Source organism: Benincasa hispida, chromosome 6 (assembly GCF_027475165.1).
Source record: "Benincasa hispida cultivar pf3 chromosome 6, pf3_genome.v1.1, whole genome shotgun sequence".
NCBI classification, from domain to species: domain Eukaryota; kingdom Viridiplantae; phylum Streptophyta; class Magnoliopsida; order Cucurbitales; family Cucurbitaceae; genus Benincasa; species Benincasa hispida.
In genome coordinates this window covers 33,505,755-33,523,690 of record NC_143483.1, presented here as the reverse complement: position 1 = coordinate 33,523,690, position 17,936 = coordinate 33,505,755, and the positions used below count along the sequence as shown (strand labels likewise).

Below are 17,936 nucleotides of genomic sequence, written 5' to 3'. Positions count from 1 at the left end.
AAAAAATATTTTTAGTCCCTAAACTTTCAGGAAAGAAACAATTTAGTCCCTAAAAATTTGGTTATAACGTTTCAAAACAACAATATTTCTCTAATAAGTTTTGAAAACAACAATATTAATATGAAAGGTCCGGCAAGTCTCGCATCGTTTTCTTTATATTATGTGATAGTTACCAAAATAAATAAATAAAAAGAAAAAGAAAAAACAAACAAATAAATAAACTAATCCCTTTTTTACAAATAACACAAACTAATTATCAATTTTTTTTTACATCTAAAGTGAGAGATCAACCTACGATCTCGAAGTTAGTAGTACAAGTTTATGTCAGTTGAACTATGTTTATGTTAACCAATTTCTCTACTAATAATTTGAGCGTAGTTTAATAGTTTATTGGTTAAAAAATATTTTTAGTCCCTAAACTTTCAGGAAAGAAACAATTTAGTCCCTAAAAATTTGGTTTGTAACGATTTAATCCCTGTACTTTTAGTTTTATAACAATTTAGTCCCTAAACTTTAGTATTAGTCATCGTGTTTTCAAATTTGTAACAATCCAGTCCTTAAGTAAAAAAAGTTATCAAAATTTAACGTCAATTTTTATTATTTTTGATGTAGACTTTGTATTTTGTAAAAATATTAAATCTTTAGTTAGTTTATCGGTTTATTTATGCAAGAAATTTTATTAAATCTTAACACCTGTTTATACAATAGAGACTAAAATGTAAAAAATTTTAAAGTACAAGGACTAGATTGTTACATAATAAAGTCGAAGGACTAAACCATTACAAAATTGAAAATTTGAAGACTAAACCATTACAAACTAAAGTTCAATGAGTAATTAAATTATTACTCAAACGAATGTTTTGAGACTAAAATTGGTTTTTAACAAGGAACAAAGTTGAATAGTGAAAGTACCAATTGCTCTCTTTCATAAATTGAAATTTGAATTTCTATTTTGACATTTTAAAAAATTGTTCAAATTTTATTTTAGTTTATGTATTTTATTACTTTAGTTCATTTTAATTCATGTATTTTAAAAATGAATTTTTTTTATATGTCACCTAATCTAATTGACGGATAATATATTTGAAAATATGTCCCAGTGTGATTTCAGCATATTCTTTTTTATTATAACAAATATGGACGATTTCTCTATTGTTGACATGCTTTAAATAATTTAGTCGATCATCAAACTAATAGTTGAATTAGAACCAAAAGTTTCACAACTTGCTTCATAATTATTCTCTAGTGTGAACCCACCACCACATCAAGAATCATAAGTGTAATTTATTACCTTAAAACCAACTCATTATATTAATCATCCATGATCCAAGGCATTAATAATTAAAATTTATGATATATTTATAATCTTAGAAAGAGTGGTTGGAAAACAACATTTTGGAATCAATAGTTTATATATATATAATCATGTCTTCTTCTTTGTTGTCATTGTCCTCCTTTATTCTACAAAAATATATTACTAAAACTATTTTCTTTTATACATTTTGTAAGAGAAATATAGAGAATTGGAGGAATATTCTTACTCACTATTTACTCCGATTTTGCTGAAGCTGTTCTTGGACGGATTATACTGAACTATTTGTTTCTTTATTTCTTTCAAATCCTTCAAATCTTCATCACTAATTGCTATAAATTTGCAAGCATAAGTTTATATTCGACCCTAAATAAGTTCGACTCCGGTAAATTGCAAACCCTGAATTTCGATCAATCGTCGTCTTTGCCGAAAAATTACGGGGAAAATGTCTCTGCGTTTTCCAGATTCGACCAAAAATGTGTTGCAAATGTCCATCAATGGCGACGAACCGCCGCGAGCCTACGTTGTTGAAGGCTCTGCGGTCGGCGGTGTCGGCGAGATTCCGATCATCGACGTCGGTGTGTTTCTGCCTTCTTCGTCGCCGGAACCTGAGGTTTTGGACTCTGAATTGGGAAAATTGAGATCTGCTCTCGCCAAGGAGGGATGCTTTCAGGTTTTGATTTCCTTTCCATTCCTCTATTGAAACAATAGTGAAGGGATATATAATATTACAGAGTAGGAAGTCCTATGTTTTCAATATTATTTCTACAAATTTCCGCGTCCAATAGTGAAGGGATATATAATATTACATTTTGCTCATTTTCGTATGTGACTCAAGAAGTCTTTATGATTTAGGTTTAATTTGTATTTTGGTTTAGATACGGTTGTTCTCAAGGTGTGGTTCGATCTCTAATTTAACCATATAATTTTTATTAAGGACCTCATTTTGATAACTCTTATTTAGGTTCCTTAATTTTGATAACCGTTTTAGTTTTTTTTTTTTTTTAAAAAAAAAAGAATTGTTCGGGCTTGTTTTCTCATAATTTATTTTTTATAATGGTTTTAATCTTTATAAGTAAATATTTGAATGCTTAGTTAAATTTAAAAAGGGAATGATTAAGTGTAGCCTAGGTCTATCTTCGTACTCTTCTTTTCTTTTACTCACAATTTTTTCTAAAAACAATCTTTTAAAAAAAGTTGTATCATGTGGCACTATCTCAATGGGTGTTAGTCATGTTGCACAAGAGATAGGTGCAGCCCAACTGCAACTAAGTTTTTAAAAATCATTCTTTTGAAAAAAAATCATAGTAAACCAGCCGTAAGGACCAAAATTAAGATTTATTGAAAATATAAAAACTGTCCACATGAATATAGTTCAATTGATATTACTGTTATCTTTGATATTAGAGTTTTGTTTCTTCCACATCATATATTGAGTCTCAAACTATAGTGACAAAAACGATACATACATATATATATATATATATGAGTTGATAATTGTTGAAAGGTTTTTGAGTCAATGAATGATTTAAGATAGTATCAAAGCAAGAAGTTGAGTGCTCATGCAATATTATTTCTATGAATGTCACGTCCATAAATGAAGGAAGTGAGTGATTTAACAATAACATATAAGCTGTGATATTTGGTTTAGGCAATTGGACATGGGATTTCGAGTTCATTTCTAGACAAGATACGTGAGATTGCAAAAGAGTTCTTTGGATTGCCAGAAGAAGAAAAGCAAAAGTATTGTCCATCAAATGAAGATAATGAGTTCCAAGGCTATGGAAATGATGTGGTGGTTTCAGAAAACCAAGTTCTTGATTGGAATTATCGTATCTTCATTCAAGTTTTTCCACATGATTCAAGAAAACTCAACCTTTGGCCAAATGGTTTTAGGTAAACGTTTCATTTCATTTCATTACTAAAAAATTGTGCTATATGACATGTCTATCGTCCAACCTTATTTTCCTATGTGACTCAAATGGTTTTGGTTTAGGTATGGTTACTCTTGTTCTCAAAGTGTGGTTCCATCTCTACTCTAACCATGGAAATTTTACTAAGGCCCTCGTTTTGCTCTTATTTAGGTTCCTCTTAGTTTTACAAAACTATACTAGCTCGTTTTCTTATAAATTTTTACCATCGTTCTTATCTTTTCCAAGTAAATAGTTGAATGTTTAGCTAAATTTAAAAAACACATAATAAGTATTTTAAGTATTGTGTTTGTTTTACCACAATTTCTTTACAAAATGGTTTTCAACTTTTTTTTTTTTTTAACTAAAGAAACACATTTGAATTCTTGCTAAATTCTAAAAATAAAATAATATTTTAAAACTAATTTTTTAGTTTTAAAAATTTGACTAATTAATGGTTTATAAAAACCAAATAACTATCAAATGTGACATACACACACTACTTCTCTTCCATGAGTTTTTTTTGGGTCCATTTTTTTATATTAGACTTTTCTAACAGTGCTTTAGAATCTTCCTGAAGAAAAAAGTGTTCTAAAATCCAAGTCAAATCTTAAAAAAAAAAAAATCTTTTTTGTTTTTTGAAATGTTTAATAGGATCTTTAAAGTAAAAAATTGAGAAGAAACAATATGTATTATTTTTAAAAATAAAAGGTTAAAAAACTTAATTGTTATCAAATGCAACCTAATTGATCAAACAAATATTTGAAGCTTATGTGTGCTTAATGTTATGTGATTTTCTTTCTAGTTTTGTCATTATCTTTACATCAACACTACGTTACTTTCTGCAGAGAAATCCTAGAAGAATATGTAGATAACATAAAGTTGGTAATGGAAGCTTTGTACAAAGCAATAGCGAAGTCGTTGAAGATTGACGAAGATAGCTTCGTAAAGCAGCTTGGGGATCTATCGCCGATGAATGCGAGGTTTAATTTCTATCCACCGTGTTCAAGACCAGATTTGGTTCTTGGAGTAAAGGCTCATACAGATGGATCAGCCCTCACAATTTTGTTACAAGACAAAGAAATGGAAGGTCTTCAAGTTTTTGTAGATGATAAATGGGTCAAAGTCCCTGCCTTACCTTATGCTCTCATTGTCAATCTTGGTGACCAAATGGAGGTAAAACTTCTTCCTAGCTCTCTCTCTCTCATTCTTCTCTTTAGTTATGTCTTTTTTAGGAAAAAAAAAAGTAGCTTTAATCATAAATTTGATCCCTGAGGTTTGAAAAAAGTTTGAATTTTTGGTCCATATAGTCTTAAAAATTAGAATTTAGTCCTTATGTTTTGATAAAATATCATAAAATAGTCCAGATTGTTTGATAAAGTTCTAACACATGGTTTCTATGCATGGGCTATTTATGAGGGTTTTATCAAACCATAAAGACTAAATTCTAAATTTCTCCCAACCATAGAGATCAAATTTATAATTTAACCGAAAAACTACAAAGATATAAAACAACATTTTGAAAAAATATATTAAAAGAAAAAGGAGGTGGTTTTATTGATAAATTGTAATTTGAAGATAGGACTTGAACTTTTCACCTCAAGTTGATGGTAAGATGCCTTAACCAAATGAGTTGTATATGGTTTTACTTATAAACATATATTGATAACAAGGACTTTAGTTGGAAATAGGATTAGCTTAATGAAAAAGTGCTAAGATGACTCTTCACTCGATATACGAATGTTAAACAGAAAGCACTGACAACCATTGAAATAACAAAAATACTAATTACAAGTAAACAAGTAAAGACACATAGAAGTTGGTAACCCAGTTCGGTGATGAACCACCTATGTCTGGGGGATAGTGTGCCTAGGAAAGATAATCCAATAATATTATAGAATTAAGTAGTTTACAATGCAACACTTATCTATAATACATGACCACTATAGTGACTCACGTAGAGCTTAACTCACTGATCACCTAAGCTCCCCCTAGATGTGAGACTCCTTTTCAAATGTACTTAGGCTCCCCCTAAGCTTGACAATATTAGTGTTGATCACCTCGACTTCCGACGATGAGTGAGACTCGTCTCAGGATGATATCTTTCCTCAAGTCAGCGAAATCCCTTCACTAGTGAATCTTAGGATCGTCTTAAGATGAAGAACTCCTTCTCCGAAGTTGAGTCTTAGGCTTCCCCTAATATTGAGAATCCCTTTTCTAGCAATAATGATTTGGATTCCCCCTAAGTTTGTGATTCACTTCAAGATGTTGCACTTTAACAGATGAAAAACTTGCATAGCGGAATGATGATCAAGGAGCAAGAACACAATGTAGAACAAATCGGTCATTGCACAAAAATCGTCTTGCTTAATAAAATATACGACTGACCTAAATGGGCAGCATAATTCTCTTATAGTCGAATCCAAGAAAGGAAACAAATCCCCATTGGGAATAGATGTCGCACTTCGATAAAGGAAAATGTCGGACAAAATATTGTAGTCGGATATTTCCAGATAAGGAAAATATTCTGCAGGAAGATACTCTGATGTCACAGACAGATCTTAAGACTTTATTTGAGACATCTGCAGAAATCACTGCCTTAGAAAAATATAAAGCCAACTGAACAAATCTCCAACAAGCTTTTCCTTTCTCTTATATATATTATTATTATTATTATTATTTATAGGCAGAACAAAAGCAAACAACCATTCATTATATATATATATATATATATATATGTGTGTGTGTGTGTGTGTGTGTCTGAAATAAAGGCTTGACAAAAAGTATAACATCATCGGTAAAAACACAAAACAAACCCAAACAACAAGGGCTTCCAGAGCAAATCAAATCATAACCATAAGTCCAGAGCAACACCAACCCAAACACATAGAATATCAAACAGCAAAACTAGAAGCAAAACCAAAAATATAAGTGTTACGTTGACAGTATGCTATACGATGCACGCACGGTTCAAGCCGATAGATATACAATAATGCCTTGACTTGACTTAATTCATGCAATATTACTTCTAGATATGCGTTATTCATGGGTATTCTAGTAGTATTCTATGCGTTGTCACAAATTTCCTTACGTTGGAACCAAGTATAATTCCTTCGTAAGTTTCTCGGTGTGATCCGAGGTCGAACACAGGGACTGATTGAGGTTATTGCGTTATGTTTATAATACATGCGACCAGGTTTTTCAATCTTTAAAAGTATAGTTTGTGCAAGTATATAAAAATTGTGATAAAGTAAAGGAAAGCAGTAAAAATGCGATAATAAAATAAAGTGCAGTAAACCTAAGCTAAGATGGTACAAGATACAGGCTTCATAATACAAGATACTGAGGTCAAGGCTGGCTGTGAAGATTCTACAAAGATCATGTAATGTGACGGCAAGTCTTATGTATGAAATAGAACAGAAAGATAACTAATATAACCATCGCAAGTTCTTAATTGTGTTGAAGTGATAAGTACGGTTCCATTTTTCCCTTAAATACACCTTTTAGTGATCGGCCGCATTCCCACATGTATGTAGTGAAACAGAGACGAACGTAATGAACGCAAGGTTGCTTCCTTGTCTGGAAGTACTACTCGCTCTAGTTAATGCATTCTTCTGACCTTCTCTCGATAGATCAGAACGACATCTTCACTTCTACTCTCACAAGTGAAGATGCCATCTAGCATGTCTTAGCTAAACGCAATTTATCTCTTTAACACAGATTAACTACTCGTTAAAATCATATTAACTACCAGGGGATTAAGAACACATCATGAAGAAAGCGATGAACAAAGGAACGGAAATAAACAGAAAAGTGGTGATGAAAGCGATCAAGACATTCAATATATCTATTTAGCGTCTGATACATGGTGTGTGAATACAGAGATAAAGAAGATGAACTACAAAGATGAAAAGAGATAGAACAGATACAAATAGCGCCAATGTCTCGACACCGATTTGGATGAAGATCTGCTTGTCGGATTGGATGGATTGGACGGATGGATGAGCTTCCCTCTCAGGCTTGCTCAACCGGTAGCAGGGATCTAAGTAGAAGAGCTTCACGGCGGGGATTTGGCAGATGAATACTGAGACTCACCTCTCGGCCTTGCCTCTTCTTCTTCCCGGATTTATTCAGTTTAACACTCAGCTCAGCCTTTTTCTCAATATAATAGCAGCAATTAGCCCCGTATCGAGTAACCTCTTTTTCTGTGAATTCTATGGGGTATTTATAGGTGAAGATCTTTGACTCCGACCTTGTAGTCCCCACTTTTTGTTATGGAAATTCCGAACATGAAGGGATATTATTTCTTCTGTTATGCAATCAGACCGTCGAATCTGCACAACCGTTAGTTGTACACGTGTCACAATCCCCCGCTTTTGCGTTGCTCAGCTGCATCTTTCGATGAGTGTTTGCATGAGGTGTTGTTTTTATTACCACATGCGGTTGAAAGTCAGCTCTGGATCGACTGTCGCATTGCGCCGTCATTGCGTTAATCGTCTTTTCAGTGTTGATTGATGGGCGTAAATGTGATAGAGATGCGTTAGTCAGTTCTTCTTGAGCCTTGATCGCAAGCGGTGACTTGGTTTCCTGCAAAACAGAATAGAAATCTCCTTTTCTTCCATCTTAACGATGTTAGTGGGTGTAATTGCGATAATTCATAATTGTTGTATTTTTAAGCTAATTTCCATACAATTGGCACATATTTAATCTCTTTTAGCTGCAATATCTAGATAAGGCAGTACAAATAACTTGTATTTCTACAAGTTATCACACCCCCAAATTTAGATATATACTTGTCCTCAAGCATATCTTCTACTAAGGAAATAAAGCTCAATTCCTATCCTATATTTTTGCGTCAATTGGTTGCTCCGAATATTACACTTAGGCACAATACTTAACATCACAATTTCTTTCTATCCTTGCTAATTCTTAACAAGCCCTACTTTATTCTTCTATATAACAAAATTCTGCTCAAAGATACTTTTCTATTTTTTTTCAAAATAGAATATTTATCTCTTCTTGTCAAAACACTTGATATATCTACATACAGTGGTCAAAACTTTTGCGTCATTTACTAGAGATAGTTGGTCATGGTTACACTCTTCGTTTTGGCCTGCCCCCATGGGTGTCATGCGAACATCCAACTACGGTTGTGTGCCAATCTCAACTTTAACTCATGATATTCAGAGGAGTTGTCTCTTGCATTTATATGTTTTTTTTTATACTGCGTTGATCTTGGAAACCCACCTTCATTTTGGCTTGCTCCTACAGGTGTCATACGAACATCTAACTACGAGCAGACTCTTTTCACAACTAGACTCTTATCAGGTTAGGAACATTTTATTTTTCCCTTGTGCTAACATTGGAGTTTTGCATAAAAATTTGTTTTTTTGTTTTTTTGTTTTTTTTTTTTCAAAACAGAAAATGAACGCATTTTCTTAAATACTACATATCCTTGATCTTATCTGCTCAGACCTTTCCCACCCCCAAATTTAAAGATGAGCAAGGTCTTTATTGCATTGTTTGGATAGACTAGACAAACACTTAGAAGAAAATTTTCAAAAAGAAGATTTGACCAGAACTTTGAAAGATAAGGAGGTAAAGTACTGCTAAACTAAAAATTAACTAAGTGTTAGTCAGAATTTACAAAGTATGAGAAATGTTTCAAAGTATAAACATATATTACATCATAGCAACACAGTGAAGAATACAAAAGTAAAAGATTCAGAACATTACAAATATTGACAAATGATGATAAGGAAAAAGGCACAGGCAAAAAGTAGAGTGAATATATACTCATTGTATTGAATATTAACAAAGTATACAAATAATTACAAATTAACGCAATACAAAATTGTGTGCCTGTACAAGAATCAAAGAATTTGATTAACTTTTTAAATTTGATTCAGATGGGTGCACGCTAAAAAGTGGCACCGCGTCCTAATAATGCAAAACATTTTTGCTGAGGACGGGCAACAACGTATGCATCCCTGCATCAGAAGCATGAACAGTAGATTCAACAGTGCCAGAACCAGATGCAAGATTTTCATTAGAAATTAATCTACTCTCGGAAACCCTAGCTTTTACTTGATCATTGACAAATGGTTCGACAATATATAAAATTATGCATGTGATCGGAAGAATCATTTGAAGTAGATTTTTCAATATTTGTACAAATTTCTCTCCCATGTCCAATCGGGTCAAATAATGTCAAGGCAGGGGAGCTTGCTTTTTCTTTTCCTTTTGATTCGTCAATCAATCCTGCCCTAGAGCATCTCCGCTTCGCCGAGGGAGGAAGAACTTTGATTTCATTCTGCTGAGGGGGGGAGTCCACACATACAAACTCCATATTTGTTGATTGAAGCAGGAGGAACATCTTTAGGCACATGCAGCTTTTGTTTGGCCTTCTCTTTGTATCTCACCGTTTTTCCATCAGAAGTATGAGTTCTGTGACGACTACTCACCATTAGAGGAGGCTTAGTATGACAAGCAAACACACAAATTTTGAAATTAAATGTTCAATTCCATCTTATCTAACTTCGGGGAGACATGCCCGATTAAACTGCCAACAATTCAAATTCAAAAAGTAATTTGAAAATAAAACACTGTTAGACTTCCTTGAACTCTCAACAACCGTCATTAAGGTAGTTATTTGCAACAATAACTTCATGGGCTTTCATGTTTGATGGGCTGAGATCCTCAGCTAAACAACCCACTGATTTAATTGTTATGCCTTCATGACACAAAGACCCAAAGCTGCCCTCAGAGCCTCAAAACGATCAACATCTAACGCCTTAGTAAACATGTCTATTAATTGATTTTTAGTGTTGGCACGCTCTAACTTGATCTGCTTACTGTCCACAAGGTCACATAAAGTGGTGTTTGATGTCAATATGTTTGGTACAACTATGTTGAATTGGATTTTTGGCTATATTAATCGCACTTATGTTGTCACAGTAAAGAGTCACGACATCTTATGGGACATCATACTTCAGTAAAATTTCCTTCATCCAGATTAGTTGGGTACAACTATTCCCGGTTGCAATGTATTCAGCTTCAACCGTCTACAGGGAAACACAATTTTGTTTCTTGCTGAACCACGAAATCAATTTTTTTGCACAAGAAGAAACAGCCTCTAGAAGTATTATTTTTATCATATGAGTTGCCTGCTCAATTAGCATCACAGTAGCCAACTAATGAGCTACTTGTGTCAAACGTATATAGTAAACCGTATTCGCTAGTGTCATTATGTACTTGATTATCCTTTTTGCATTGAGCAAATGACTATTTTTAGGACAAGATTGATATCTGGCACACACACCTACAACAAAAGCAATGTTTGGCCTGCTGGCTGTTAAATACAGCAAGCTCTCAATGATGCTTCTGTATAGCCTTTCATTTACTTAAGTTCTACCTGAATCTTTTGACATTTTCACATGAGTTGGAGTTAGAGTTCTTTTAACACTAGTACTTTCTAAGCCAAACTTCTTCACTAAACTCTTGGCATATTTGTTTTGAGAGATAAAGATTCCCTAATTTAGTTGTTTTATTTGAAATCCCAGAAAATAAGATAGTTCTCCTATCATGCTCATCTCAAATTCTTCCTGCATTTGTCTGACAGAGAGCTCGACCATCTCCTACGGCTTCCCTCCGGAAAAAAATCAACATAGATCTGAACAATCACAAAATTCTCATGAGATTTTTTTACAAAGAGAGTCTTATCAACTCTTTCTCAACTATACTCGATGTTGACAAGGAACTGGGTTAATCGTTCATACCAAGCTTTGGGTGCATGTTTGAGGTCATAAAGAGCCTTATTAAGTTTATACACATGGTCAGGATGAGTAAGATCCACAAATCCTTTGGGTTGAGTAACGTACACTTCCTTTTTTAGATATCCGTTCAGGAACACACTCTTTACAAATACCAAGCAAGAGTTTGACGGCTTCAAGTCTTGCAACAGGAGTGAAGGATTCATCAAAATTCATGCCTTCTATTTGATTGTATCCTTGAGCCACTAATCTGGCTTTATTTCTAGTGACATCATCATTCTCATCTGTCTTGTTCTTGAAATTTCACTTTGTCTCGTTTATATTTACAAATTCTAATCGAGGAACGAGAGTCCACTCTCATTCCTCACAAATTGCTCAAGCTCTTCTTGCATTGCATTGACCCAACATTCATCTTCAAGAGCTTCTTTGACACTTCTTGGTTCAACGGGGGAAGTGAAACAAATATTACTAATCATCTCAAGATAATTGACTTTATCTTCCCTTCTAGTTGTCATCCTTCTTCAAGATTACCAATTATGTTACTAGAGGGCGATTTTTATGAATCTTGTTGGAGGGTTGCCTATTACTACCCTCCACCTACTAAAAAACATTCAGGTTGTCCTCCACAGGGATTTTTGAATTCATGTCAGATGGCATGTCAGACAAGATATTAGGGACATCAATATTGACAATAGGAGTAGTACAAGAATTTTCTTCCTCTGTAGAACTAGAACTGAAAAAGCCAACATCATCATCAATTAAAACATTAATGAACTCCATTACAGCGCGAGTTCATTTATTGTAGACACTGTAAGCTCGACTATTTGTGGAATATCCAAGAAAAATCCCTTCATCTGACTTGGAATCCCATTTCCATCTAGCCTCTCTATCAACAAGAATGTAACAAGTACTTCCAAAAATGAAGAAGTATTTCATAGTCAGTTTCCTTCCTCAACATATTTCATAACTTATGCTAGAGGTTCCTGGTCGTAAGACAACTTTGTTGTGTATGTGATAAAAACTAGAAAAGTATATGTTTGGCATGCAACATCGTGCGAGCCATGTCTTGAAGAGTTCGGTTCTTCCTTTTAACAACTTCGTTCTGTTGGGAAGTATAGGGGTTGAGAATTCATGGTGAATTCCAACTAACTGGCAGAACTAAAAAAAATAGAGTTCTTAAACTCCCTACCATGATCACTTTGAGTTCGTATCACATTCAAATCTTTTTCGCATTGTAATTGAAGATAGGGAGCTTGAAAAGTAGAAAATATATCTGATTTATCTCGTAAAAAGTGAATCCAAGTGTATCTAGAGAAGTCATCAATAACAACTATAACATATCGTTTGCCTCCCAAACTCCCTAATTGCATAGGACCCATAAGATCCATATGAAGAAGTTTGAAACCGAGACGAACTAGAGTGACATGTCTACTTGTGAGGAGCATGAGTTTGTTTTCCTGATTGACAATCACCACATATAATTCTAGATGAAGTAGGTAAAGAGGGGAGTCCAAATATAGCATTTTTGCTAAGAACCTTTTGTAGTGTTTTCATGCTCACATGCCCAAGGCGTTAGTGCCATAGGCTAAATTCATCTTGCCTAGAGAGATGGCAAACCTGTAAGAAATTAAACTCCACAGATAACAGTTATTAGAAGAGTGCGTACCTGTCATGACAAAAACTTTGACATCATCTGTAATAACAAATTTGTCTTTGGTGAAACTCACATCCAACCCTTGGTCACAAGTTGACTGATGCTAATAAGATTGACTGTAAGCCCTTCAACCAACATTACATCATTTAATTATGGAAGACTTAGGTAATTTAGTCTTCCTTTCCCAATGATCTTACCACACGCACCGTCACTAAAAGTGATCTTTCTTGAGTTAACAGATTTGAGATCGAACAAATAGCTCTTTTCACCAGTCATATGACGAGAGCTTCCACCATCAAAGTACTAATCTCTTTTGGCAGAAAATCTAAGGGAGGTCAAAACAACATTGCATCTATTCTTAACATTCTTCTCTCTCCATACTTGTTTCTGTCTTTGATGGTAATTTTGAGAGAAGTGGGGAGCCGTTATGGGATAAGTGAGTCTGTGAAGAACTTTCAATAACTGATAGCAAAAAGGATGTTTATGTCCCATTTTCTCATAATAGTGATGAATCCATCTTTATCTGAACGTATGGTTGCCTTTCTCAATAGAATTGCTAGAGAAAGTACCTATAAAACCATAGGACTCTAATTCTTAAGCTCTAACAAACTCAATCTTTTACTTCCCTTTAGTTTGATTATTATGTTGACTTCCTCCTTTTAAAAAACCAAGCCCAGAGTTGTCACAAACTGTCTTTTCTTTTATCAAAATTTTTTCTAGAGACTCAGTACCAATGTTCAATATTTTGACATTTTTGCACACCGACTTCTTCTCAGCTTTAACTTGTGAAAGTTTACACTTCAATTCTGTAATAGTAGACATTTGTGATGGTCAGCTATCAAAGTTCTAATACTTTCTTTTTACACATCAAGGGCTTTCTAATCGTCTTGCCATTTGAGAAATAGGGCATGATAAGAAGGATCTGTAAACCCACAACTTGCAGCATCATGAGCCTTTTCTGCATACACGCCATACTCAGAAATCCATATGAAGAGGTGTTAGAAGAAATGTTACTAACAAGTGCCATGATATCTTCCTCTAAGTCACTACTATCTTTAGATTCAACATTAGACAGAGTTAAAACATAACATTTACTCTTTCTTTAGAAAATTAGGATATTCAGCCTAAATGTGACCATAACCACCACAATCTCTGCATTTGATAAACTTTTCTTGTTTAGGTACGAAAGTATCTGACTTGTTAGTTTCCTTCTTGCTATTCTGAGGTCTGAATTGTTTGGGGGGTGGCGAACCACCAAACTTGTAGTTATTATAAGTGGCAAACCTCTCACCCTCACCGAACCTTTTGAGAACACGGTTAAACTATTTTAAAAGTAACGATATAGATTCAACAAGGGAATCATCTGACTCCCTATCAGGATCAACAAGCTCTTCTTTAACTAAGGATTGAAGAATAATACCCTTATTCTTCTTCTCGGTCTTTCCATCTCTCGACATCTCAAACGTAAGGAAGGAATCGAATAATTCTACTCTCAACTTTGTTATGTCTTGAGCTTCCTCAATTTAAATAACTTTCATATCAAATCTCTTAGGTAGTGACTTAAGTACCTTCTGGACGAGTTTTTCTTATGAATTTTTTCCTCAAGAGCAAATGACTCATTTGCAATATCTAATAATTGAACATTAAACTCAACAATGGATTCTTCATCATGCATTTTAAGGCTTTTAAACTTCGATGTCAACAATTGCAACTTTAACATCTTGACTTTAGTAGTTCCCTCATGAGCAATGGATAAGATATCCCATGCCTCCTTAGCAGAGACACATGTATTAATTAGTCTGAATATATTGCAGTTTACACCATTAAATATGGCGTTCAAGGCACGAGAATTCCCCAACAAAGCTTCATCTTCTTCTACAAACCACTAGAACTCTGCCTTCAAGATTTCTTTTCCATTATCAATTTTGATGGTGGGATGAGACCACCCAATTATAACAACCTTCCAAGATTTGTTGTCAAATGACTTCAAAAAGGCAATCATTCGAGCTTTCCAATATGAAAAGTTTATTCCATCTAGAACCAAAGGACGAGTGGTAGAGTCACCTTCTTTGATCTCATCCATGATCGGAACACCTGAAGTAAAGGTGACCCACTCTGATACCAATTGAAAAGGCATTAGGATGACTCGTCACTTGATATATGGATGTTAAACGGAAAGCACTAACAACCACTGAAACAACAAAAATACTAACTACAAGTAAACAAGTAAAGACACACAAAAATTAGTAACCCATTTTGGTAATGAACCACCTACATCTTAGGCTCATATTAAAGAGTTAAGCAATTTACAATGCAACACTTATCTGTAATGCACAACCACTGCAATGACTTATGTAGAGTTTACCTAGATGTGAGACTCATTCTCAAGTTTATTTAGGCTCCCCCTAAGCTTGACAATATTAGTGTTGATCATCTCAACTTCCGATGATGAATGAGACTCCTCTCACGATGATATCTTTCTTCAAGTCAACGAACTCCTTTCACTAATGAATCTTAGGATCCTCCTAAGATGGAGAACTCCTTCTCCGAAATTGAATCTTAGGCTCCCCCTAAGACTGAGAATCTTTTCTCTAACAGCAATGGCTTAGGCTTTCCCTAAGACTGTGATTCACTTCAAGGTGTTGCACTTCAACGGATGAAGAACTTGCACAACGGAATGATGATCAAGGAGCAAGAATACAATGTAGAACAAATCAGTTGTCGCATAGAAATTGTCTTGCTTAATAAAATATATGACTGACTTAAATGGACAACATAATTCTCTTTAGGTAGTTGAATCCAAAAAAGGAAAAAAATCCCCATTTGGAATACAAGGGTTACACTCCGATAAAGGAAAAACCGGAAAAAATATTACAACTGGATATTTCCAAATAAGGAAAATATTCTGTAGAAAGATACTCTGATGTCATAGACAGACGTTAAGACTTTATTTGAGACATCTATAGAAACCACTGCCTTAGAAAAATATTAAGCCAACTGAACAAATCTCTAACACTTAAAATATTATTTTGGTTCTTATATTTAAGGATTTATTCAATTTAGTCTATGTACTTTATATAAATCTTAGTTTAGTCTCTTGAAGTTAAGCTTTTTCGAAAGTGATTAAATAATAATGATAATTTTCATGCAAAGAAATATAATATGTGAATACGTTTTTAAAATTTAGAGTGAAAATGCTAGTAAATAACAATTTTTTTTTTTTGAAAAAAAATCTAACAACAAACCACCAATATGAATTATATAATATAAAAAAATTGAAAAAGAAAAGGAGAAAGAAAGCTCTCTCTATCAAACTTTATTTCTTCTACTTGTCAAAAATTGAAGTGATAGTATAAGGATTATTTGATTGGATGGATTATGGAAAAACTTGAAGATTAAGAGCAATGGAATATTTCAAGATTTCTTGAAAGTATAGAGACTAAATTTGAACAAAAACTTCAAAATACAATAATCAAAATAATATTTTAACCAAAATTTTATAAAAAAAGATATATAAATTGAAAAAAAAAGGGGGGGAAGAAAGAAAACTCTCTGTCTATTAAACTTTATTTCTACTTGTCAAAATTGGAATGATACTAAAAAGATTGTCTGATTGGATGGGGGTATGAACTTGAAGATTATGAGCAATGGAATATTGAAGAGCCCATTGCATAGGGCGGTGACAAACTCAGAAAGGATGAGGATTTCATTGGCAATGTTTCATATACCTGAGATAGAAAGAGAGATTGGGCCAGTGGAGGGTTTGGTAGATGAAGAAAGACCAAAGAAGTACAAAAGCATCAAGAACTATGGAGCTATCAACTATGAATGCTATCAAAAAGGGATTGTACCAATTGACACTCTTAAAATATAAAATGAATATAAAAAAACACACACACAAAAGAACATTGCCAAGATGTTGTGTAAGTTTTTCTTTTCCCCTTTAATGTATGTCAATGTGGTGAATCTTTTTGCGATTATTTGCAAATAAATTGAATGGTTGTATGTGAGAAATTAAGAATTTTGATGTATTTTAGATGTATGCTATTTCATGCATGACTCCTTTGGAAAATAATTGTCCAATTTTTTTCGTTGTTTTCAAATATAGAGAAATAAACCTAAATATTTATAAATGTAGCAAAATGTCATAGTCTATCAATGATAGACACCAATAGTGTTGGGGTTTATGCTCTAAGTCTCATGGTTTGTAATGTATAAACAAAATTCATTTATTTAATAAAATAAGAAATTATTTTAGTTGACATTTAGACTTGTGTAACTCAATCTAATAAACTAAGATCCATTAAATAACTTGAACAATATGTTGTTGACATACAAGTGAATCATGTTGAAGTAATCCATACTATCTAAAAGAGGTTATGGGAGAGAAACATTTGATTTTCCCTTTTGCCCTTTTTAGTGATTGATTATAGGGTTATATAAGGTAATTTTACATTAAAATCATTAGATTAAAAAAAAATCCCCTATTTAATCTTCAAGTTGGTTTTTTTTAAAAATATATATATATATACCATCACATTAATCAATTAAAAGAATTCATTCAAAACAAATTATTTATCTTTGATTTTAAGATTTTTATTTTTATTATTTTTTTAATTTTCACGTTAAATGATCTTTTCTATGTCTATATAAGCTCACCCTTTTTCAATCTTTCAATTCTCAAAGATTTTTATTTTTATTATTTTTTAAATTTTCACATTAAATGATACTTTTTATGTCTATATAAACCCACCATTTTTCAATCTTTCAATTCTCAAATCTTCCTCTTAATCATTCTCTTTTCCTTCTCAAATCTTCCTCTCAATCATTCCTTCTTAAATCTTCCTGTCGATCATTCTCAAGAATGCAATTTCTTCTTTTTTAAATGCTTTTGTAGGTTTTTTTTTACCTCTCTTCTCATAATTATCCTAACATGGATTAGGCTACTCATTCTCACATAATGAAGAGGATCGATAAAAGACCACTACTAATTCTCACATAATGGAGAGCGTGGAGAAAAGGCCTCTATTCACATATTGAAAAAGGTAGAGCAGAAGATCATTACTCTCGAGGTTCAAGCAATTTAGAGGTTTTATAATTTTTTTTTTAACTTTTCAATTTTATAAATACAAATGCACAACAATTAATTTAGCTGAGTGATTGTACTTCTTTTTTTTTCTCAAATTTGTGGTAAATACACACGATTGATTCATATATTTAAGGTAAATAATAATATTTTAGAGTTTTTCATCTTCGTACAAAATGATATTTTTTATTGCAATAAAGTT

General features: G+C 33.2%; 1 protein-coding gene across 3 annotated transcripts; it reads left to right on the top strand.

The window, feature by feature from the left end:
- Positions 1–1,445: 1,445 nt before the first annotated feature.
- LOC120079560 (codeine O-demethylase-like) lies at positions 1,446–16,720 on the top strand. 3 transcript variants are annotated; one of them, XM_039033788.2, is made up of 5 exons: positions 1,501–1,985; positions 2,964–3,208; positions 4,071–4,398; positions 8,494–8,550; positions 16,286–16,720. In XM_039033788.2, exons 1-5 carry the CDS (start codon positions 1,758–1,760, stop codon positions 16,520–16,522), a joined length of 1,095 nt encoding a protein of 364 aa, XP_038889716.1. In that variant the 5' UTR covers positions 1,501–1,757; the 3' UTR covers positions 16,523–16,720. The 3 variants fall into 3 exon arrangements, with proteins under 3 accessions (XP_038889717.1, XP_038889716.1, XP_038889718.1); XM_039033790.2 differs by lacking the exon at positions 16,286–16,720 and adding an exon at positions 9,132–10,657; XM_039033789.2 differs by lacking the exon at positions 8,494–8,550 and having other exon boundaries at positions 1,446–1,985.
- The last annotated feature ends 1,216 nt before the right edge of the window (positions 16,721–17,936 follow it).

What these genes read in the sequence shown, in the direction of transcription:
- LOC120079560 (XM_039033788.2), top strand. Translation starts at nt 1,758, where the DNA reads ATGTCTCTGCGTTTTCCAGATTCGACCAAAAATGTGTTGCAAATGTCC. An exon ending in CTTTGGCCAAATGGTTTTAG is followed by an intron (nt 3,209 to 4,070) that starts GTAAACGTTTCA and finishes TACTTTCTGCAG; the next exon opens with AGAAATCCTAGAAGAATATG. An exon ending in CACAACTAGACTCTTATCAG is followed by an intron (nt 8,551 to 16,285) that starts GTTAGGAACATT and finishes ATGAACTTGAAG; the next exon opens with ATTATGAGCAATGGAATATT.